General features: G+C 43.7%; 1 protein-coding gene across 1 annotated transcript; it reads left to right on the forward strand.

Moving 5' to 3' along the window:
• Window positions 1-25,143, forward strand: LOC110995759 (midasin). Its single transcript, XM_045628523.1, has 40 exons — window positions 1-196; window positions 403-659; window positions 4,964-5,212; window positions 5,301-5,596; window positions 5,674-5,876; window positions 6,048-6,211; window positions 6,290-7,794; window positions 7,874-8,039; window positions 8,121-10,419; window positions 10,490-12,227; window positions 12,298-13,927; window positions 14,060-14,265; window positions 14,343-14,472; window positions 14,560-15,178; window positions 15,262-15,764; window positions 15,842-16,018; window positions 16,096-16,508; window positions 16,578-16,729; window positions 17,536-17,762; window positions 17,836-18,062; window positions 18,142-18,359; window positions 18,430-18,603; window positions 18,682-18,882; window positions 18,978-19,192; window positions 19,269-19,431; window positions 19,520-20,652; window positions 20,740-20,866; window positions 20,941-21,070; window positions 21,215-21,290; window positions 21,391-21,610; window positions 21,724-21,819; window positions 21,944-22,111; window positions 22,301-22,660; window positions 22,741-22,915; window positions 22,992-23,149; window positions 23,233-23,358; window positions 23,462-23,646; window positions 23,723-23,946; window positions 24,132-24,691; window positions 24,789-25,143. Exons 1-40 carry the CDS (start codon window positions 110-112, stop codon window positions 24,975-24,977), a joined length of 16,146 nt encoding a protein of 5,381 aa, XP_045484479.1. The 5' UTR covers window positions 1-109; the 3' UTR covers window positions 24,978-25,143.

The following is a 25,143-nucleotide window of genomic DNA, read 5'->3' on the forward strand; positions in this document are numbered from 1 at the left end:
TGCTCCATTGTGCACGTTGTGCCGGTTCTTTCTTATAATCCCATGTGAGAAAAGTAGTTTTTATTTTTCAGAGTAAAGGTGCTAAGTTGCTGCTCCATTAAATGATATAATGTGTGATAAACTAGTTGCTGCTATCAAGCAATTAGAGCTTGAAACAAAGAGCAGTGAACTTGTAAAAACATGTCAACAAATAAGGGTTAGTAAATAGATACTCTAAGTAAATATACAGGGGTACATTTTAAGTGTACACTATGTTGTATGTTGAGAATTTGAAATCCATGATTATGGACAAACTCTATCAATAATTTTTGTAGAAAAAAAATGTTAAAATAGGTATTTTTTCCACGAATACAAAGTTGATTTTATATGAGTGATTCATACATGTTTTTTTTTTTATTTCAGCTGTCACTATTTAAAGATCCTGAAAATACAGAAAGTTTAATTTCCTCACTATCAGAATACATATTGAACTTTGACAATGCTGTGCTATTTGGAAAATATTTATCCAACCTTACATTAGCTCTTGTATCATCAAAAATCCCTTTGAAACCAGTAATTCAAAGTAGTAATCATGATCTGGGAACAGATTGTGAAAAAACAAAACATTTAGAATATTCTATTGTGTTGGCATTACTGAGTGACCATCCCGATGTGTTACAGTAAGTTTTGAAGTGAAACTTCTTTAGAATCGTTGTGATTTCAAACCGCATGCATCTCATCAAAATGAGAAAAGAAGCAGTATACTGTGTATAAACTTTAAATAAGTGTGTATTTGATTATTTTCTCAATAAAAGAAACATAGGTGTGCAAAAAATTAAATAAGTATGTCAACTAAGTAGTTCAATTATAAAATTGGATGAAATATATCAATTTTTTTACATATAATTAATTATGGAAAGTGAATACTTCTTACTACACTTTATTTAAAGTTTATTTTCATGTACTGTATAATGCTTTCTATCTCATTTTCTCCCACATTATATTTCATGTCTTTGTCTGTCTTTATTACTATTGCTTTTTCATTTCATCAAATTTTTGAACTTTCATTATTTTAGTATTTACCAATTAAATTTAAAAAAATAATAATTAATTATTGATATAAAACTTATAAGTTAAAATGTTAACAGAACATTTCTCATTACAAAAAAATATTTTATTTACATGTGATACTTAATATTAATATGTATATATATATATATATTAGTGACATACACATTGATATTAGCTATCTCAATTTTAGTCAACTGTGTTCACTCTAACATGCATCTGTACTGCCTTTTTGAATTTATCAATCACACCAATATTGCGAATTTTAGGTGGTAATTGATTAAATAATTGCACACCCTCATACCAAAATAGACTTTTTCAAAAAGTTTAATGCGGCTTCGGCAAGATAAGCAAACTCGCTCGACGAGAATTGCGTGTAGTTGTGTATTTTTTTTTAAATGATAAGCTTCTATGGCGAGTGTTATTTAAAAAAAATTTAATTAATGTACAGCTGTATTAGCATTGTTGTTTAATCGTTATAATTTTGGTTTCTTGGTAGATTTTAGTCTGTTTTATAAAATTATACTTTTATTAATTTTTTTTTGTTGTGTTTGTAAGTTAAAATTTTTTTTTTGCATGCTTGACTAAACAATTATAAATAAAATGACGTAAGGATTGCGGAATACATTTTGATATTGACTAAAATCTGCTTATAAGTGATTTTAGTTTGGTAATTATGTGTGATATATTTATTTCAGAAATACACACGTTATCTTTACAGCCTATGCCAATACGATAATGTCAAGAAACATTTAATAAAATATAATAAAGTACATAAAAATTAGACGCATAATATAAATAACAAAAAAATACAATAAAAGAAATATACATAAAATTAGATTCATTTATTGTACATTTCTCTTTTTTTTGATGTTCATAAGTGTACATTTTTTTTTAAAATATTATTTTACCTATTTGAATATATTATATGTATTACAAGTGCGGAAAGCCTGTCATTGCAAAGAGTTCCGACGAATGTCTACCGGTTGACAGTCGGAACAAGATGCTATGACGGTTCCGCACGTTTACTGAACAATTATTTTTAATAATTAATTCTTTTTTTTCTCTTCTCTCCACGCAATAAATTAATTGCACATAGATATATAGCGACTTTTACGTTTCCGGTAAATTGTTCTCCGAAGCATTTTGTGCAATTATACTGAGTTCGGGTGGTATTAATTCAAATAAAATATCGTCGGAACTACAAATTTTGTGCAACAAAGAACTCAACTCGCGAAGAACATTTTTTGGAAAATGGCACCAACCCTAAAAGAATATGAGCATAGATTTTTTTTTCTTTTCTTCACCTATTCTGGGTAGGCAAAGGGAACTACGCCCATACAGCCAAGTCTGAAGTAGAATATTTTTATTGATATGAAATGAAAAGAAACCAAACCTAAATCATTGAATCCAATAATTAAATCTGATATTAAAATTATATAAAATTAAGTATATTGAAATATTGAAACAAATTAGTCGTTTCTTTTTAAAATATTGGCGTGAATCATAAAAACATTTTTATTAGTAAAACCTTCGTGGTTGGTTTATTCGTTTTGATAGCCATTGTTTTGACAGTTGGGAAAGAAAAAGCACGAGTGTGTAATAGCCCTCTTTCCGAACGCTATACGCTAACGTCCCTGCAATATGCCACTTTTTGAGCAACTGTATTAAAAACATATTTTTGACTTTGACTTTGAACAATATATTGCTACTGTGAATTAACTCTGCGAACATACAAATATGTCGATAGTGTCGGAGACAGCATTCAGTAGGCGCAACGTCCTGGATAGACTGGCTATTGCACAGATCCCCGTTATTCTTGTCTTTGGTATCCCATATAACCTAGGCCTTCGCCGTCGCACATATCCTAATAGGTAATTGGAGTACACTCGGGTTGCACACTAAACCCCTCAAGACTTTCAGCACGTAGTAGGCCAACTGTGGGTCCCGTCTGGTTTTCAATTTATTATACCCCACCATCAACAAATAGTGTTGGGTACATTAAGGGATAGACGCCAACCAGTTTGTAATAGAGGTGTCGTGTAAATTTATTCTGTATGCGCTCCAACTTAAAGCAGTAAGTAGCTTCTTGCGGAGCCCAAACAGTCAAGTTACACTCCAACATACTTCTAACCAGAGCGTTGTATAAGGTTGAGATAGCTTTAATATTAGTGAATGTTGCTGCCCTTCGAAGCATAAATCCCATCTTTGCGTAAGCTTTCTTGCAAATGTCCACTACACGATCTCGGAAATTCAGTTGGGCATCTACTCGCCCTACTAACCGTACCGTACGGTAAGAGATACCGACGTATCCCGCTTGAGTATCACCCCTGACACGTACTCATGATGACGAGGCAATTTGGCGTGACCAATTGTCACCATGGCACATTTGTTTATATTCAACGAGCTTATTTTTATTGCTCCACTCACATACTCCATCTATATCTCCTTGCAAGCGTTCACAGACGTCCACCCCTCGGATTGACAGGAGTAATTTTAGATCGTCTGCAAATGAAGGCATCTAGCATGTTTTATTACTTGTGGTAAATCGTTAACCATTATTGCAACCAGCTATGGCCCTAGATTGCTCCTCTGACTCACGACTGATTTAGTGTAGTATGGTTCCGACTGATATCTTTTGTACTCTACATACTGCTAGCGATCTCTCAGCAAAAAAAGTTTTGCTAATTATCTGAGAGATGTTGTGAGAGAAGTTTTGGCCAATACTGGCCAACTTCGATAACAGTATGTCATTATCCACGACTTCAAACGCCTTCTTGTAATCAAAGTATGCAGAATCTACCTGCAATCCGGCGTCCATAACTGGATTTACATAATTAATTGCGTTCAGTAAGTTGCTGCTGGTACTACGTAAGGGTCTGAAGCCATGCTGGCAGTCTGAAAGTTACGCTTCTACTTGTTATAAAATGCTTTGGTGCAGAGCTCGTTCGAATATTTTATCGGCAGTCGATAAAATACCCACCGTTCTATATGTTTCCAAAGTCTTTTCTATCACTTTTGTGTGTAGGAATCACTCTTGTGATTTTCCAGCAATCTGGAAAGTAACCGTTGTTCAAATATGAAAGTTCCACTTAAAATATGTATCTATTCTAAGACCCAGATATATTTCCCATTTTTTTGTTAATTTCAACGTCTCGAACATTTAACAACTGAAAGATGTTTTTTTATTTTTTGCCCTGAATATTACATAAGATGTTTCTGAAATATTTATGGTTAGCAGATTTTGTTGAAACCAACAAAATAGAGCCTTTTTCGTTGACTGAGCTTGAGCAACCATAGTCTGGATATTTATACCGAACAATGGATCTAATAAGAGTCTACCCTTGTGAGACGCCACATGTTACTGGTATTTCTGAGTTTTGAGCATTACCTATTTTGACTGTCTGGGTTCTAGATAAGATTTGAATAATTTTAGCGCACAACCTTTTATTTCTATGCGATCTAATTTTTTTATGCAATACGGTATCGAATGCTTTTTTTCAAATCTATAAAAACACCCAGCGCCTCTTTTTTAAAATCAATATTTTTCTTTATATCACATAAGATTGGCTGTCAATGGGGATGAAAATAGTATAATTTATATTATATTAAAATATTAAACACTCTTAAACATTGTTTTTTTAAGGTTTCACTTCTATCACATGCGAATTGCACACATGTTTTTTATTTACTATTTTGTTATTAAAAATGTGTAGGTTTTTTTAACAAACTTTTGATAACTGTAATCTGCAACTACAATCTATGATCGATTTTCATATTTGTTTAAGATGTAATTTCAATAAATAGATCTATAATATATTTTATAATGCTTGGTGGAGAAGACCCACAAATAAATACAAAAATGAAATGCTTTTTCTTGTACTATTATAATTATTCAGATTTTCTTATTTTTTAGATATGCACAAAAATATTTTCAAATTAATTCTGTACCACCGTATGAGGTCTTCATTTACCACGAAGATTCATATAATGTGGCTCCTAAAAAGAGACGATTACAAGATTACAGGCAGAAGATATCTGATCGTAATATAGTGTTGTGCTGCTATAAGCTTCTGAAGAAGTTGCCAAATGAATTCTCTTCAAAATGGGATTGGACAAAATTTGTCATCAACTTCAGCCATCATGAAGATGATGAAATTAGATGGTAAATAATTGAGTGCTTTTGTATTATACACTTATAAATTAAATGTACATAAAAAGGATAAATAAACAATAAAAAAAATATATTTCAGGATGGTTAAAGAGTGTATGGTTATATTAACAAACATGACAGAGTCTCAATCAAACACTGTAAGCGATAACCTAAAGATTTCAAAAGAGATCGAACTAAAAAATACATTTTCTAAGTATGACCAGGAAACTATTGGATCCGGAATTGATAACATGACTGTTACCACCGAAGCCATTATTAACATAGATGGTGTAGTGTTGCCAATATATGACAAAAATAATGTTAAAGCTGGCAATCTGGTTCCTGTGAAATCCACTGTTAATAATTTAAGGAGTCTGGCTCTTGCAGTTGCCTCAGGTTTGATTGCCATAATAATTTGACTCAATGTATTCCTGTCCCGTTAAAAATAATCTTATTAAATATTTTTTCTACAGGAAAGGCTCTATCATTAATGGGTCCCGTAGGGTCTGGTAAAACTTCTTTAGTGGAACACCTAGTGGCCGTGACTGGTCGGAAGGGCATAGCTTTTAAGAAAGTTCAACTCGGAGACCAGACTGATTCCAGAATGCTTTTGGGGTCTCATCAATGTACGGATGTACCAGGAGAATTCCTTTGGGCGCCTGGTGTACTCACCGAGGTGAGCTCCATACATTTAATGCATGTTTGTCAGGTGTTTCTGTTTGTGTTCAGTGTTTTTCAAGCATAGTTTTATTTACTAATACTCTCTAGTAAGTCAATGAGTGAATGTTATGTATGATTTAGTCTATCTTAAGAAGTTCGTAGTCGGTAAATGCATGTTTTATTTCAGGCAGTGCTGAATGGTCACTGGTTGTTGCTTGAAGACATAGATTGTGCAGCTCTGGACGTGGCTTCGACACTTAGCTCCTTATTAGAAAGAAACACCCTGTGTGTACCTGGCTTTCGAGATGCTTTACCTGTCACCCCTGGATTTCAACTTTTTGTCACCCAAAGGTGAGGTGCACGGAATTGCTACAATACACCTTACACTTCATATTAATAAGAAAATTAACAAATAATATTTCATTGCAGGACCCTTATTACAAATTATGGATTTCAAAAGAAACTATCGAGCTCCAGCAGCCTGCTGCAAAAGCACCTGACAGTAATCAACGTCGAACCTCTCTCGAGGTCCGAGCTGAGCGAAGTGATACAGACTCAATACCCCAGTTTGTCCACAATCACACCCAAAATGATTGAAGTGTTTATGATGTTTTCCATCGGATGTCACGACAGTTCCCTTCAGGCCACGGAAAAGTCAGAGAAAGATAACGACACGGTGGTGATCCGCGGTTCGAGACTCATCTCCACCAGGGATTTGATGAAGTGGTGCGCCCGGGCAATCGTGGGCTACGACGTGTCGAGTCCCGATTCAGCTCTGAAAGTGTTGCAGGACGCCCTGGACATCTTCACGTGTTCCGTCTCGTCGCCGGAAAACAGGTTGGAGCTCTCGAAGAAGATCGGAACTTGTCTCGGAATCGTGGATACGAAGTCAGAGTTCTACTGCAAACACTATAAACCGAACGTGTCGTTAGAGCGGGACGCTTTGGTGGTCGGTCGAGCGAAAGTTCCTCGAGTGGAAAAACGGTTGGAGTCCATCGACTTTAACAGTAAACAGGCGGTCTTTTCTTTCACTCGGCAATCCGCCTGTCTGCTCGAGAGGATCGCCTGCTGCGTGCGGTCAAACGAACCCGTCCTGCTCGTGGGAGAAACGGGGACAGGAAAAACGTCATCCGTGCAGTACCTGGCCCGACAGACGGGTCGCAAACTTGTGGTCATAAATATGAATCAACAGTCGGACTCCGCCGATTTATTAGGTGGGTACAAACCCGTGGACCTAAAGTTCGTCATTCGCCCGATAAAGACGGAGTTTCTGGATTTGTTCACGAGCTTTTATAACGCCGAGAAGAACCAGAAGTTCCTGAGTCACGTTGAACTGTGTCACGACACCGAGAACTGGCCCGCGCTGCTCGCCCTCATGAAACAGAGTCACGAGGCGGCCGTGAAGAGGCTGACGGCCGAGAACAAAATTCGTAAATTAAAAAACTGGTTGAGCTTCGGTTACAAATTGGCTAAACTGGAGCAGCAGGTGAAGGCCGAGTCGCGGCTGACGTTTGCTTTCATAGAAGGTTCGCTAGTCAAAGCGATGCAGGAAGGTCATTGGGTGTTGTTGGACGAGATCAACTTAGCATCGGCGGAAATACTGGAATGTCTGGCCGGACTTCTCGAGGACAGGGACGAAACGGTCGATCTATTAGAAAAAGGAGACAAGGTGCCTATAAAAAGACACCCCGACTTTACTCTGTTCGCTTGCATGAATCCCGCCACAGACGTGGGCAAGAAGGACTTACCCGTGGGACTCAGGAATAGATTCACTGAATTTTTCATAGACGAATTAACCGAAAGAAATGACTTGATGCTTCTGATCGGAGACTACTTGTATCACATGAACTTGAGCGGGGCCGTGTTAGAATCGATATATGCCTTTTATTCTTCCATTAGAAAAGAGGCCAAGCTTAACTTAGTCGACGGGGCAGGTGCGGAACTTCACTTTCGTTTACGGCTTAAGGTGTTTTTATTTGCTGGTTTAACCGACGCAATTTCTATTTTTTCCAGGGAATGCACCCCACTACTCTCTCAGAACGTTATGCCGAGCCTTGACGGCCGCCGCTAAAGCCAAGTGCGGGACGGTAGCGCGCTCCTTGTACGAGGCGTTCTGCCTCTCTTTTCTGACCCAAGTCGACAGATCTTCACATCCCAGAGTGGAAGCCATGATCGCCAAGTATGGTTCCCTTAACTTTCTTAAGATGCTCTATCCTGAATCCCGATGCTCATTTCGATATTCTCATTTTTATGATTTCAGGGCAGTTCTCGGAAAGAAAAATATAAAATCTGTTCTGAAGCAACTCATACCGGAGCCCAAGATGCCGGGTCAAAACTATTTACTCTTCGAAGGTCACTGGATTCCTCAAGGAAAGTTAGAGGTTGAAATCCCGGAAGATTACATTCTAACTCCCGCGGTCAGGAGAAACCTTCTCGACATCGCCCGTGTGATATCTCTGGGGCGACTGCCGGTGCTGCTGCAGGGAGATACGTCCGTAGGAAAGACGTCGCTCATCACGTACATTGCGAAAGCTTCGGGCAACTATTGCGTCAGAATCAACAATCATGAACATACCGATGTTCAGGAGTACATCGGGTCTTACGCTTCTGACGCCCACGGGAGTCTAGTCTTTAGAGAGGGCGTGCTCGTCGAGGCCATGAGAAAAGGTTACTGGATAATACTGGACGAGCTGAACCTGGCTCCCACCGATGTATTAGAAGCTCTCAATCGCGTTTTGGACGACAATCGAGAGTTATTTATACCGGAAACCCAAGAAGTTGTCAAGGCCGACCCAAATTTTATGCTGTTCGCTACACAAAACCCCCCCGGCCTCTACGGCGGGAGAAAGATGCTTTCGCGAGCTTTTAGAAACAGATTTGTCGAACTGCATTTCGATGAGATACCACGAAGTGAACTAGAAACCATATTGCATCAGAGATGTCACGTTCCACCGACATACAGCAAAAAGATGGTAGAGGTTATGGCTGAACTTCAAGTCAGAAGACGTGGCTCCGCTGCCGTTCAAGGAAAAGACGGCTTCATAACTCTGAGAGACTTATTCAGATGGGGACAGAGATACAAACACGCTTCCAAAGACACCTTAACCGCAGACAAATTCTATGATTGGGATCAACATTTGGCCGACGAGGGCTACCTAGTCTTAGCTGGAAGAGTGCGCCAAACAGACGAAAGAAAAATAATTGATGAAGTTATAGAAAAGCATATAAAAAGAAAAGTCTTACCGAAAAATCTGTTTAGTCTGCATCAGAACACTTCTCCCGTCACTAAATCTACCTTGGAGGCGATATTAAGTAATCGGTTGCCGGAATTCCGGCACGTCGTTTGGACTTACAACATGCGAAGGCTGGCCGTTCTTATCGCCAAAAGTTTTTCGTTCGACGAGCCGGTATTATTAGTTGGCGAAACTGGGTGTGGCAAAACTACAATTTGCCAAGTATTAGCCGCCTTGAGCCAAAGAAAATTACTCTCTGTCAACTGCCATATGCATACGGAGAGTTCTGACTTCTTAGGTGGCCTGAGACCGGTACGTCAGTATAAAAACGATGGGAAATTGTTCGAATGGGTCGACGGACCGTTGATAAACGCCATGGAAACTGGACATTTATTTCTAGCCGACGAAATCTCCCTCGCAGACGATAGCGTCATAGAAAGAATGAACTCGTTGCTCGAACCCGAGAGACAGCTCGTGCTCTCCGAGCGAGGCACCGACGGGAGCTCCGACATTGTTGTGGTAAAGGCAGTTCGAAACTTCCACTTTATCGGGACCATGAACCCCGGAGGAGACTTCGGGAAGAAAGAGCTTTCGCCCGCGTTGCGTAATAGATTTACGGAAATATGGTGCGACCACGTGAGTTCCAGAGAAGACTTGTTACAAGTTCTCGAAAGAAGTGTCGCCAGAGGTATAGCGCTAGCGAATCAAGAGGACGGCAGTTCGGGAATCGGAAACTGTATACTGGACTTCAGTGAGTGGTTGAAGAGTTCAGAGGCGACAAATAAGTTTCCTTTCAGTATACGTGACTTATTGTCTTGGGTTCACTTCATCAATGCCACGGTCGAAAAGCAATTGTTAGACGCGGCCGAGGCGTACGTACACGGCGCGTGCATGACGTTTCTGGACTGTTTCGGAACAGCTTTGACGGGTCACATGGACTCTGAAACATTGCATCTATTGCGTAAAAATGCAATAACTTTTCTGCTCAAACAGATAACGGCGCTTGGATATGAAAATATTGATAATTTAAGAGATAAACTAAACAACGAACGTTCATCGGCATCGGCTGGATACGACGGAAATAAGTTTGGGATTCATCCATTTTACATTGAAATCGGGTCAAATAGGAAGCCGAATGATACGGAGATGTTCACGTTCACAGCACCGACCACAGCTTCTAATACGTTGCGGCTCCTGCGCGGCCTGCAGCTAAATAAAGCTATTTTATTAGAAGGAAACCCAGGTGTCGGAAAGACGAGTCTGGTGACGGCTCTGGCGAAGAGCTCTGGACATCGAGTGGTCCGGATCAATTTAAGCGATCAGACGGTGAGTCATTGTATTCTTAGTGCTAGCGTTTCCTTTTCAAACGGCTTTAGTGAAATTTATTATTTTTCAGGATATAACCGACTTGTTCGGAACAGACTTACCGTCGGAAGACGGCTCCTTCGTATTCAAGGAAGGAGCTTTCTTGACGGCCCTCCAGCACGGCGATTGGATTCTCTTGGACGAGCTCAATCTCGCGCCTCAGCCCGTTCTCGAAGGTCTCAACGCCTGTCTGGATCACAGAGGTGAAGTCTTCATCCCGGAATTGGGAAAGTCCTTCAAAGTGAAAGAACAAACGAAACTTTTCGCCTGTCAAAATCCTCTCAAACAGGGCGGGGCGAGAAGAGGTCTGCCGGTGTCCTTCCTCAACAGATTCACCCAGGTTTACATCGACACCTTGACCAGAGACGATCTCATTTTCATCGTCGAAGCCCAATATCAACAAATACCGACGGACATCCTGCACAGAATTGTAGAGTTCAACTGCAGAGTCTCCCGTGAAATAACGGAAATGCAATCCTGGGGCCACAGGGGTGCCCCTTGGGAGATGAACTTACGTGACGTTCAGCGGTGGTGCGAAGCCCTCGTCGACGATCGAAAGGCGGGGCGCAGTCTTTCGCCCGGGAAATATGTCGACATTCTCTACGTGAACAGAATGAGAACGGAAGAAGACAAAGAAAAAATGGCGACCGCGTACAACGAAGTCTTTCTTCCCGACTACCCGAGGAGCGACGAACGACCCGAGTTCACCGTTGACAGTGGCCATCTCGTATTCGGAGATGTCAAATTGAAAATAAATGACGAGAGACTGTACAAAAACAGACGGGCGACCGCCACGAACCTAATCGTTCTCCGAAACCAGTTGCCCACTTTAAAGGCGCTGGCTCTAAACGTGAAAATGAATTGGCTCACCGTTTTAGTCGGACCGACGGCCGCGGGAAAGAGTAGTTCGGTTCAAGTTCTGGCCGATATGAGCGGGAACCAGTTGCACGTTCTACCGGTGACGTCCGCGATGGACGTGTCCGACCTCCTGGGTGGGTTCGAACAGATCGATTACAATAGGAACCTCGAAAACCTCTATGACGTCATCGAAACGCTCACGATGCGAACGGTCAGAAGCCTGTGGATCTTACAAGACTTCAAATTGTGGAATTCGAATAGATTGCTAAGTGATCTATTCGAGTATCGAAATATAAAATCGAACGAAGACGACAGAGATTTCTATAACATCGACGTAAGAGTGCTCAAGCGCAAGCTGCAGTTTCTTTTGGAGCATTGCGAGAGATTAATCGGATGTAGCCAAATGTGTGATCTGCCCACTGAGAGCATCGAGAAAAGTATGAATTACTTGAGGAATTTGCAAGTTAAAGTCTCCAATGCCATATCTGTAAACGCCGGAGGAAGATTTGAATGGATAGACTCCTTACTCGTGAAAACTATGATGGAAGGCTCTTGGCTTCTGTTAGACAACGTGAATTTGACTTCGGCGGCCGTATTGGACAGACTCAACGGTCTGCTGGAGCCCAACGGAGTGCTCAGTATACCGGAGCGAGGAGACGTTAGTGAGATCCGACCGCATCCCAACTTTAGGATTTTCTTCACTATGGATCCCAAGTATGGAGAAATTTCTCGAGCTATGAGGAATCGTGGAGTGGAAATTTATCTCTTGCGACCCGACAACTCCAATTCGGGGCTCTCCGAGACTATGCCCTACATGGATTTGGTCGCATTGTTGATCTCCTGTGGACTTCCCGCCCGATATCACGAGGTTTGCATAAGATGTCACGAATCTATGGCGGAATTTATTCAAGGTGACTAAGGCGACCATTTTATTTGACAATTTTTTAAACTGTGTTCACTAAATATTGTATTTTTCGACAGGCTTAGAGCGTCCGAGCGTCTCCCAGCTTCTCCAGGCTGCCCATTTGATCTGGCAACAGTTGGTGAGAGGAGTCGACTTTGAAGCCGCGACGCTCAATAGCTTCTCTGACGTTTACATTAAGCCCAGGAGCGGGAGTGACTTCGCTTCGAACGTGACCCACTCCTTGGCGGAAATGAAGAACAAGATGTTGCGCGAATTGGAAATTGTATTGGGTGAAGAAAGTTTGAGGACGGCCCCTGACACGGCCGACCATACGCTGTCAGTCAGAGGACTGTGCGCCAACTCCGACTACGAATTGACTCGACAGATATGTTACCCGTTTGTCGGACAAATCAATGACGAGGGGTCGAACGATACTTCGAAGCATCTTTTGTTCAGCCTCTTGACAGCGTATCAAAAATGTCCTCCGAAGCGAGTGCGAGCACTGTTCTATTACTTACGTGGAGCCATATCGAAAACCGAAAACAACGATACGAAGGCATTGGCCGCAGAACTGAACGACCAATCGTTTAAGCACTTCAGTGAAGAGAACTGTCAAGTTGAGAATTTCCAAAGGTTTTACAGAGAGGCTTTCGACGTTGACGACGTCAGTGTAAATCGGATGAACGCGAGTTTTGCTCTTTTGTATAGTGCGTGTCAAAAGATTCTTCTTAAATGGTCGAGCAGTGAAAATGCATTTTCAGCTCTCAACTATTCGAGCGCCGTGGGCGATCGCAGCCTGACCGATGACTTCATTGAATATCCCATATTGAGGAATTGCCAGCAATACATTAAAGCGATTGATGAATTTCTTCAAAAAGCTATTCGCCAAGCTCGCGACCGCTTCGACGACCAAATGACGGCTCTGACATTGCAGTTAATGAATTGGCGAATCCGCTTCTACAAAACCTGTAATTTGCCCATTTTCACATTGCAAAAGCGCACTCCGATCTTAAAAGAAGACATCATACCTATCCTGCAAGTTCATAACAAATGGGTGCAAAAATATTTATTTGAATCGTTATTTAAAGTATTGCGCGAACCGGAGCTGTTGGCCGATTTCAAAAAACACGTTTCGAAGATAAAACTGAATATCGAGGAAGAGTACACAGAAGTGGCGAAGATAAGTAAAAAGCTGCGAAAAAGCTACGGCCAGTCAAAGTTGCTGAGGAACCAATCAGAGTACGATCTCAGCGTCGACCGAGCTAAGGTGTATCGAGAGCTACACTTTGACATGTCCCGACCGATCGACAAGCAGTTGTATAAACTTGTTAACGTTCTATACGATTTGGATAACAGTTTCGCTATCGATATTCCAAAAGAGGAAAGTCTCGACGCGATCGAGGCCAACGTTCGAAAGGCAAAAGAGGTCAAAGAAGTCTTTCGTTCGGAAATAAAACTGATTCCGATTAATTCATACGCAATTCAAAGGATTTTTACTGTCATTCAACCGTTTTTACCGGAATTATTGAGGAAATTCTACGGGACCGAAGACATCCTAATGACAACTGAGGAGAAGAGTGCCGTGGAATTGTTATCTTGGGTAATCGATGACGCCAAACAAATCAAAGGATTTCCACCCGCAATTTTAGACATATTACAAGTTTTGCTGGAAAGGAGAAAAGGAAATGAAAATGTTATCACGGAGAGGTAATGCCCTTTTTTCAGTTTTTATCTCTTCTTTTCCTTAGTAGAAACCCAGAAATGACGCCAAACAAAGCCAATCAACGTTTAAAGCTCTGAAGGTGATATAGTATTATTTCAAGGTTTGCCATTTCCTAGGTTATCTTCCCTTGCGATGCGTTTGTGGGACGAGCTCTACAAGTTGCTCACGAGCTCCCCGGCCGTTCATCCGACATTGTTTTTCACCGAGACTAATTCGGACGACGAGACGACAGAGAGAATCCCTGCCAACACTTTGAGGGTCTCTACGAATCTACCGTTGATGACGTATTATGTTCAGCGGTTGACCACATTTGTCGAAGACGGTAAACGCGCTTTTATCGAACGATTTCAATTTATATGATGCCTTTGCTCTAACTTAAGCTGAGCTCTGGTTTTTCAGGTAAACCTTTGCTGGCACATGAGAAAGTTTCGCTCAAAGATCGCGTGGAATATTCGCTTCATTTGGAGAGCCTTTCGAACACTTTGTGGGATAACATCGGCACACTGGACTTTGCCGCTGCGAACAAACCGTAAGTCATAGTAATCTAAACATTTATATTTAATTTTTTATTATTAAATTTCATATGATTTGTTCATACGTATTTCGACTTTTTCAGAAAATCTGACGCAGTGTTTGAATTAAAGAAATATGAGCATTTTATAATCTACCTGCACTCAATAATTGTGTCAAAATTAAAGAACCCAGAAGAACTGACGGAAGATAAATTTGATTTGGTTCGGAGAAATCTTAAAATCGAACCACACTGGATCGACATGCTCGCGAAGGCGGAAGACGTAAACAAACAAATACAAGCCGAACTCAAATTATCCTCTAATGTACAGAAAATGAAGGTTCTAACTTCACAACTGTCTCTATTGACAAGTGTGCTTCTCGCGCGATTCATGTCAGAGATAAGTCCGATCGATCACGTCGAGAAACACCGAATGAAAGTCAAGTACATACAGGAGGACCTCGAGACCTTCGATTCGATGCTCGGGTCATATTATCTCCAGGGAGTGGTGTCGGGGACGGTGCCCGAATATCGCAATATTTCAAGAGCATCTCGGCTCTCCATCGAAGAGCTGAGCGCGGAGAACTTAGAGGCGGCGAAGAGGGTTCATCCCTATTGCGCAGTGATAATGGACCTGAAAGAGCGAACCGCTATGAGAGTACACAAATATGCGTCCGGCGACACTTTCCGTCCGAACGAACCGTCGTATTGCAGCTTTGCGAAGGTGAGTCAGTTCATAACGCCTACATGAGTATTTCGGGTACTCCACCGATCGAATTTACGTACTGAAAGTGCTTTTCGTTTCAGGAGTGCAGACATTTCACGAAATCAATCTTGTCCGAAAGGACTATTTCCGGCATAACCTCTCGTATGGTATTAACCAGTAATCGGTTGTATGAGGAGTTACAGTCGAATCGGGTCAACAAATCCACGATAGAAAACTCGAATACCGTCGCGAGGGAGGCGTCGTCTTGGCTCCACTCCGCCGAAGCCTTTTACGGAAAGATTGAGACTTCATACTCCGAAGCCTTTCCCGACTTGGCGAAACCGCTTCAGAGTTCCATCTCCCAATTGATATACGCCGTCACCTCTTTGAGGGATATAATCAAAGAATTTATCGTAAAAATAGAGCGAGGGCCGACCCTGCCCCGACTTTTGAGAGATTTGATCGAGTATCCAAATAAGATCCCAAAAAGGGGCGAAGAGGACAAACATCTCAACCGATTCGTGACTTCGCATTTCTTGCACCAGCTGAGTAAAAACGCCGGCGACGGGTCGGATCCGACGAACACGGAAACCGCCGCTTTGGAGTGAGTGCTCGATTTTCAGACCTTTAATTCTATCTAATTGTCTATCCGAAATAATGAATTTATCGGAACGATTTCAGACTGCTGAAAATGAATTTATGCGAGCTGAAGATGCTCTGCAGCGCGTCGGGGTCCGCGGACGAAGCTCGCTCTCGAGCGGTCGTCGCGACGCTCGACGCGCTCGTCGCCGCTTGGGACAGACAGAGACGGAACTTCGAGAGAAAGAGACAGGACGAGGAGGCTTTATATGTCACGAAGTAATGTTCGCCTTTGGAGTAAATTGAGTACTTTGTGTAATATTGAAACAAATTTACGTCTTTTGTTATTGTTTCAGATCTAAATGTGAAGACGAAGACGAAGAAGCGATGGCGCAAGAGCAAATCTCGGAGATGTTCCCGTCCTTCGCCGACGACGACTTCGCTGAGTTCAAACCGCCGACGCTCGAACCCCGAAAGGCCAAACTTCAGCGGACCGAGAGAGAGAGACCGCTCGTGAGCGCCGAGGACGTGTCTCTGATATATCTGTGGCACTCGAACTTCGTGCGAAGCGTGACGGCGACCGAATGGATGAACGGCCCCAAGAAAATCGTTGGCAACGACGTGATCAGCCCTCTGCTGATGCGCTATCCCACGTTCGTCAGGGTCGTGCGAGAGGCTTTCGAAGCCCTGGACGCGGACTTCGAGGCTCACGTCGCGCCCGGCCTCTTGGTGCTCCTCTCCGACATTCGATCGAAGGTCGACGGACTCGGTGAGTGCAAGTTGCTGAACTTTTCAATTGACGCGCGGTCGGACCTCTCACCGTGATAACATTTTACAGAATCCGAGAAATGGAGCACCAAGAACCACAAGGACTTTTACCGCTCGCCGTGGGTGTCCGAAAGCGGGGCTTGTCTCCCGATGCTCCAGAGGGTTAAGGAGGAAACCGCCGCTCTGCTGCAGCAGTGGCCGGACTTCCCGACGCTCAAAGACGTAAGACTCAAGTCCGTCATGGTCTAATGTTAGGATTATTAATAAGAATTTCGTTCTCTGGTCCCCTCTAAATACACTATCGATTGGAATATGGTAGTGTCGTGTGGAACCCACAGTATTCTGTCCACGTTGACAGAATCGAATGACTTAACCGCCTTTTCTCCAAACATTTAAATAATAACATTAGTTATAAATGCAAGTATAAAAAGGCTAGCTTTCTTTCACTTGCAATCACTCCCCGATAGACGCCGTATGATCGACATTATATTTGTTTACAAAATTTTAAATAACTTGGTAGATTTACCTAATGTTTAAAGTCGAGTGAACCATCTCTTAAAGAGGAACGCAAGAAACACTTCAGTCTTTTTTTACGTTGGGGCATTGAGGACCAACGTCGGTTGTAATGCTCCTCTATAGAGATCCCTATCGGCTTTGAACGACGCTCTGAGTACATGCGAAGCAGATCTATTTAATGATAGTCTCCATGACTTCAGGCGTAAGATGCTGCAGCTTATCTTCTTTTTTCATTGTAGTAGGGGGACACCCCTATAAATGTTAAAATGCACTCTTGTTATTCATGCACATGCATAATATATATCTAGTTCCATTGTCACCCATATACTCATCATACCCATCGACCATAGCTTAGAGTACCACTTTAATATTTTATTAATAAAGTTTATATTTAAAAAAACCAATACCGTCGCGATTTGACTCTTGTTTTTGTATATCATATATTTTCTGTAAATGTTTATGTGTTTCGTTAGTGTGCCTTTTGAAATATATAAATAAATATATTTTGACAGATCACGGTGATAGTCGACAGGATAATGAGTTTCCCGATTACCAGTCCCGTCTCCAGATTTCTGACGGGTTTAGAACTCTTACGGGACAAAATCGAAGAATGGAACAAAAACGCTCACAAAAAGAACGACCTGATCGATCTGTCTCTGTGCATCGGGCGACAGATCGTCGATTGGAGGAAACTGGAGATGAGCCATTGGAGGGAGTGTCTCAACGGTGTGCAACAGAGGTGGGTGTCGGGGTGAGGGCGTGATCCTCCACGGGGTCCAAAGATATAGGTGACGTGAAGTATCGGTTTCCAGGAAACAGTCCGAGGCACACAAGTACTGGTTCTACGTGTACTCCGTGGTGGGATCGTACCTGGACAGCACCAAGAATCCGAACGACGAACCGACGTCTCCCTCTCGCGTGACGGCGGTCCTGAAGGATTTCATGGAGAAGTCCGACGTGGGCGAATACGGCGTGCGGTTGGATATAGTCTACGTGTACCACTGCCATCTGGTGTCGTTGGAGCCGAGTCCTCGCAGAGGTACCGCGAGACGTCGCTATCCTGCTCGTCGGTCGGAAATGACTAGAATTTTGCAGTAAAGACAATTTTTAATTTTCAGACGAGTTATTATCGATTCTCTGGAACACGCACAACTACTACGCCCAGTTCGTCCCTCGAGTGACGGCCTTCATCAAAGAGAGACGTGCCCCGATAGAGAAGAAGTTGAGGGAATTCGTGAAAATATGCTCTTGGGACCGAGACCTCAGTTATTGGAGTGTCAAAGATACGGTCGACAGAGCCCACAAGGCTCTGCACAAGCACACCAAAGAGTTCGAGGTTCTCTTTCGCTTACTAAGAAACGGTCCTCGACCATTCGGTTACTCAAAATCTGCGTTTCCATCTGCAGAAAGTGCTGTCCGAGGGCGTGTCGAAGTGTCTGGTGGACGACGGCGACGACGTCGGGGCCTCCCACGTGGGCATTTGGGACAGGCCCAAGAGGTCCACGACCAACAGCATCCAGCCAGGAGGCGCCTACATGATCGATCCCCTGCTGTACTTGCTTCAGCCCAGAAACGTCAAGGTGCAATCTCGAAACTACAGTGTAGACGATAGGTTCGGTTATTCGAATGAGCTTTTCTAACGATCGAACTTGTTTTAGAAATACCTGGACCGAGCGACGGAGCCGTGCGGCCAAATAGCCGAGGGCACCCTTCTTTCAAAAATACCCTCGTTGTTGAACAAGGCCAAAGGGCTCTGCAGAGACGTCCTGGTGAACTGCGGCTACTCGTCTTTGGTTCAGGAACTGGACGATTTCCTCACTGTAGTCATCGACACCGGCGCTCATCTCGCTTCTTTAGAGGTATGGCCCTCCTTTATTTATTGATGACACGCTTGATGACATTTAACATTTCTCGGACTCTTCGTCGGATTTGTGTGACGTTCTGTTTCTTTCAGGTCGATTCGTCCCTCCCGAAAGACAAACAGACGTCGCAAGCGAAGAACATAGTGCGACAGAAGCGGAAAGCTCTCGCAGATCTCTTCAAATACTTGGCCAAGATGGGTCTCAATTATCGCACTGGACTCGTCATAGTGTCGGCTCAGGAGGAGTTGTGGGACTTCACGATTCCTCCCGTAGACTTGGACGCCGCCATGAGCTACCTCAAGACCAGGTATGGCGTTCGTCAGAATCGGGGCAGCGCTTTCGGTGACGTTCCGGAGCACTGGATATATTCGCTCGTATTTCAGACGTTGCGATCCGACGTTGTCCCTGCTGTGGTCGGGCTGTGAGAAGTACTTCCAGAAGAACATCGCGAGACATCGTCTTCTAGCCGCGGCCTTGGAGGTGCCTCACGCCGACCTCGGCCTGCAAAACATCGAGCGTTGCAAAGGGTTCGCAGCTCAACTTATGGTAAGTCGGGCGACTCGATTGAGCAAGCGTAAGACGAGAGGCGCCGAATGAGACCGTGCTTAACTTAACTTATGAATTTTTGTTTCAGAAACTTACAAATTCACAGAAGAAGTCCATCGCGAAGTACTCGCGGTACATCTGCGACTTACGAACGGTGGCCACCGATCTCACCAACGCTCTCGAGCTGGACGTCGACGACGTCCAGTTGTTGACGATAAACGACAAGGTCGAGATTCTCTCGGAGTGTTTTGCGAACGCGTCGATTCTTTTGGATCAGTTCAGTATAGTTTTGAAGTCTGTCCCGGAAACAAATCTCGGCTCCGGCTCGGGACTACAGTTCGATAGAAAATTATCCCGTTCGCGTCTACCTCAATGCTATAATAAAAGTGAAGAATGGACCTCCTTGTATACAAAAGTGAAATATATCATAGCCGTGGTCGATAAGCAGAGGCTTTCCTTGAACAAATTGACTGCGAAACCGAAACGGATCGGAAGAACCGTTGAGACTTCGTCGATTTCGCAAAATCACATTGATGTGACGAACGATGCTATCGTCGCTCTCGGTTCCATTAAAGAAAACTTAAAAATGGTTTTGGAGGAATACAGATTTGATGTTCGGTACCCATCGGCACATGAAAGAACGCGACACCCGATATTAAGAGCTTTGGAAGACTTAGAAGGACACATAAGCAACACTTTATATGAAATACGCATTTTAGACGAATCCGTGGACGATTCGATGGAAGAAGATTCGAGAGATAACTTTCTGGAGCGAGCCGAAGACGTCGTGGCCGTTATGCTGCTCATTGTTCAATCTTTATATAAGGAACATTTACAAAGGGACAGCGGCGAAGACATCTTGGACGTTATTGACGATTTCATTGACGATAATAAAAAAGGCGATCAAGAAGCCAAAGAAATACTTGAGGATAAGCATCTGAAGGGGCTCCTTCACGATAAGCTTTCGAAAGATGGCAAATTGCTGCAACTGGACGTCCTGATAGCCAAATTACAAAGTTTGACGATAAAATACATACGGTACATATCGACGAAGAAGGACGTCGACGAAGTGAGATCGGTCGTTATGAGGGTGGTCCCGATCCTAGAGCAGATTGTTCTTTTTGCTCAGTACTTCGTATCGCAGAAGGTTGCCGTCCATCGAGTTTCTTGTAAAATGCTGTCCGTGCTTTTGAAGATCTTCTCTGATCTCGCCACTAAAGGGTATGAAATCTTTTTTCTGTGGTGGGTATGAAGGCTATAATTAGCGCGCTCAGGAAACGATAGTTCAATTGTTATTATATTTTGAAGGTTCTGCAAGCCATCCGACTTAGACATGGAAGAGGGCGAGGGTGACGGTCCCGGAAAATTGTCTGGAGGCATGGGGCTAGGGGATGGAGAGGGACAGAAGGATGTCTCCGAGAGAATTGAAAACCAGGTGAACCAGTCACTTCGATATAGGTACATCGCGTCTCGACAGTGTAAATATTAAATATTAATTTTTTGAAATAGGATCAATTAGATGACGCACAGAAACCGGGCGAAGAGAAGCACGAAGAAGATCGTGACTGTAAAGAAGAAGAGAAAGGTGTCAATATGACTGATGATTTTGATTCCCATTTGCAGGACGTCGAACAAAAAGGTTTGTTCCGTTTATACAATTTCAAGCTACAGCTAAAGCACCATTACTCGTTTTTGAATTCAGTTAATTTCTCGAAGCAGTCACTTTGACACTCCACAGGACTCTTCTCGTCCTTGAATTAAATCTTGAATAATATATTTTTAGAAGGCGATTCGGATCAAGAAAACGACGATGATGATGCTGATAAACAAATGGGAGATACGGAAAATGCGGCTGAAAAGTAAGTTTACTAATTCACTATTTAAAAGAAATGTGAAATATTTTGTCACCATTCTGTTTTAGGCGAAGAATGTTTTTTTTATTCAATCGGCTAATTTTAGGTTAGATCAACAAATTTGGGGCTCAGATGACGAAGACGAGGAGGAAGATAAATCCAACAAGAAAGAGAAAGAAGAGCGTGGCACAGGTGAGAGCACCGGTGAGAAAGAGATGGGTGCCAAAGAAGAAGAACAAGGGGCAGACGATGGCAGTGACGGGAAAGAAAAAAAGCAGAAAAAAGACATTAACGAAATGGAAGAGAACGAACTTGATGATGATCAGGTTAACACTTATGGAATTATATTTTTTACATAAGTTTAATACTTAACCTTCGGTGTAGCTAAGTCGAGTTAACTAAGTTTTAAATTATCAAACGAATCACAATAAATGTGTAGGTGGACCCACACTACGGCAAGCACCCAGAATACCCTGAACCGGAAGATTTCGAGCTGCCAGAACAAAATAACGACGGAGAAGAAGATGCCAATAAGGTAAATACAAAAGTTGGACAGTATTTGTTGAACATTTAAACTATTTTTGAGTTCGTATGTTTGCATAGTTTTTTATTTACGTTTATTCCTTATATGCGCATATTCAAAGGTTTGAATGTTTTAGGAAGGTGAAACTGAAACAGAAAACCCGTTCGATATCGATGTGATGAAGCAAAATATCCAAGAAGAGGAGCAACCCAAAGAAGGTGAAGAGAAGGAAGACAACAAGAACGGCCTAGAGCTTTCAAGCGATGAGGAAGATAACGAACAGGGTGACGACGGAGACAAAGGGGTGAGGCGATCAAATTCCGTAGAACATAGTGAAACAAAACTTTCGTCTTCGCTTCTACGCTTATAATATGCTATCAGCTAAGTTAAGCATTTTCGTCGTTATGCTTTGAATGTTAGGGTAACATTACAATAAACTAAATTAAAAAATTAGTGCCATTGCGGTATTAACTGTTAATGTCTCTCGCAACAGGAACGAGAAGCTGAAGCTGAAGCTGAAGACAAGGACGCCACGAACGAGCAGGGTGATAACGAAGATACAGAAGACAACGAACAGGATGAGGACATGGAACCGGAATCGCAGGCTCAGGATGAAGAAATTCAACCCGATCAACAACAAAATAAAGATGAGGAATTGCCGCCGAATCCGGAGGCCATGAAAGAAAACGACGAAGCGCAAGAGAAGCAGCACGAAGCCAACCCTCAAGCGAACCCGTCTCGAGACGACCCCTCGGCCGGGGAGAGAGCCGAAAATGCCCAAATGGACAAAGGCGTCAACGACAACGTCGAAACAAATCCCGATCAGCCGAAGGACGAGGACGCAGCTCCTCACGTAAGGTTTACGGATTATTCGAGGTATATAGACTACCCAACAATCGGAACAGATATTTATTATATTTTGTGATATCGCAGGAGCAAGCTCAAGAGCAAGTCGGAGAAGAGAAGCAGTCGACCGGACGTTCGGAACTGGACAAGAGCGACGAGGGCCACCGTGGAGAGAAACGAGCCGCCAAGGCCGAAGCGTCGCGAGAGAAGCGGACCAAGCACGAAAACAAACCGGGCACCACTGACCAGGACCGCACCTTGGGTAAGGTCGTCTTCGCTTCCTCGGTCCGGCCGTCACCGTTCAATATTCCCAGAGTGCTCACGAATTTGTGTCACAGGCGAAGTCGACGAAAAGAAGCCCAGGAAAGCCCACACGATGAATCGAGATCGAGAGGAGGCCGACGACAAGGGAGACGACGGAGGCGACAATAGGGACGACGGGGAAGAGGCCGACGCGTTTCAACACGTGAAGCAGGCCAAGGAGGACGATTTGCAGGTTTGTCGGGTTCGCTCGGGCTTAATCTTTACTCGTCAGCGTAATATTCGTTTGATTGAACATGATTTGAACGCCGTAAACAGGCAATCGACGCCGCCACAAAAGAGCAAGCGGACCGGCAGCCCACTCTGCAGAAGGAGGAGGAAGAAGCCGAGAAGTTAAAAGAGGACGAAGAGGTTCCCATGGATGTGGACGACGAAGACATTCAGGTAACCGAAGATAACTTTACGGTTCACGCGATGCAGATTATTTTATGGAGAATGTCGTCGCGTTTCAGGACTCTAATTACGATCAATTGTTATCCTGTTTTAGGTGGAAAAGTGTGACGACATTAAACCCGAGAAGGCGGCGAGCGGTTCCGAGAAGGAAAGAGAGAAATCTGGGAAAAATAAGGAAGGCGCCGAAGAACCGACGGGCGACGCCGGTCTGGAAGTGGAAGGGGACGCCGTCCTCACGGCGTCCGTGCGCAGAGGGACGGATACGTCCTTTCACACCAGGTGACGGGCTCGCTCGGAGGGCTTACTCTGCGTCGATTTAGCGCTTATTATAATTGTGTAACTTTTCACGCTACAGCCACACCTTCGGCAGAGAAGAAGAGGCCTCCCAGGCGGAGACCATTTCCCCGGAGCGATATCTGACTATGCGCGAGTGGATCGCCACGGGAGGACCGCTGACGGGCGGAAACCAGAGCCGGGCGGTTTGGAGGGCGGCTTGGGCGGACACGGCGGCCGCCTCCAGGGCCCTCTGCGAGAGGCTGCGATTGGTCTTGGAGCCCACCGGCAGATCTAGGAGGGCCGGTCGGTACCTTGCTTCCGGGCCTCTCCCGTTCCGTCGTTCGAGCGGTCGATTTCGATGATTGTTTTTCATCACCCACTGAGTGTCGACTCGGGAACGGTTAAAATAACGTCTTGACATGAGCTGTCTAATAATTATAATAACATATTTAACAAATATTGAAATTTTTGAATGTTCTTGACTCCAGGTGACTTCCGTACCGGTCGAGCTATTAACATGCGTCGCGTCATCCCTTACATCGCTTCCCACTTCCGCAAAGACAGGATCTGGCTCCGAAGGACCAAACCCTCCAAGAGGGAATACCACATCGCCATCGCCGTGGACGACTCCAGCTCCATGGCTGACAACAGGAGCAAGGAGCTCGCCTTCGAGAGCTTGGCTCTCGTCTCACAGGCCCTCAACCTCCTCGAATCGGGGGACCTCGCCGTCCTGAGCTTCGGCGAAAAGCCGAACCTGCTTCACTCGTTCGACGAACAGTTCTCGGAGCATTCCGGTGCCAAGATCCTGGAGCGGCTGCGCTTCGAGCAGAAGAAGACGAGGGTGGCCCAACTCTTGGACTTCTGCTCCGTCATGTTCGAGGGACGGGCCGAAAGAAGCGACGCCCTCAACGCTCGGCTGCTGGTCGTCGTGAGCGACGGCAGAGGCATCTTCTCCGAAGGGGAGACTAGGGTCGTGCAGGCCGTGAGGCGGGCGAGGCAACGAGGCATATTCCTGGTCTACGTCATCATCGACAACCCCGACAACAAGGTACGGTCCCCGCTCACCTTATCGTTCTTATGTTTCTAGCTCTTTATTAGCTTTCCTACAATTGATACTATTTTGAATTACCGTTTATGGATTACAGGACTCGATAATGGATATCCGAAAACCGATATTGGACCCGGTGACGAATGCACTCAACGGGTTCATACCCTATCTGGACACTTTCCCGTTCCCCTTCTATCTAATCCTCAGAGACATGTCGGCTCTGCCGACGGTCCTCGGAGACGCTCTGAGGCAATGGTTCGAACTGGCCGCGAACAGCTCCAGCTGATAAAGGTTTCGTTTCACATTTACTCAGTCGCTCCAAATGGCATTTATGAAGGCCAATCGTGTATTAGTCAGTAAGCCGCGAAGTGAAGATATATATATATATATATTTTACTTAATCATGTGTGTGTGTGATATAGGGTAGGTTTACTGTAAATAATTTTTAAAGA

This window comes from Pieris rapae, chromosome 1 (genome assembly GCF_905147795.1).
Source record: "Pieris rapae chromosome 1, ilPieRapa1.1, whole genome shotgun sequence".
NCBI classification, from domain to species: Eukaryota; Metazoa; Arthropoda; class Insecta; order Lepidoptera; family Pieridae; genus Pieris; species Pieris rapae.

Coding starts and splice junctions, on each gene's coding strand:
- LOC110995759 (XM_045628523.1), top strand. CDS start 110: ATGTGTGATAAACTAGTTGCTGCTATCAAGCAATTAGAGCTTGAAACA. Junction 5,213..5,300: donor GAAGATGATGAAATTAGATG/GTAAATAATTGA, acceptor AATATATTTCAG/GATGGTTAAAGAGTGTATGG. Junction 21,611..21,723: donor ACGAACTTGATGATGATCAG/GTTAACACTTAT, acceptor ATAAATGTGTAG/GTGGACCCACACTACGGCAA.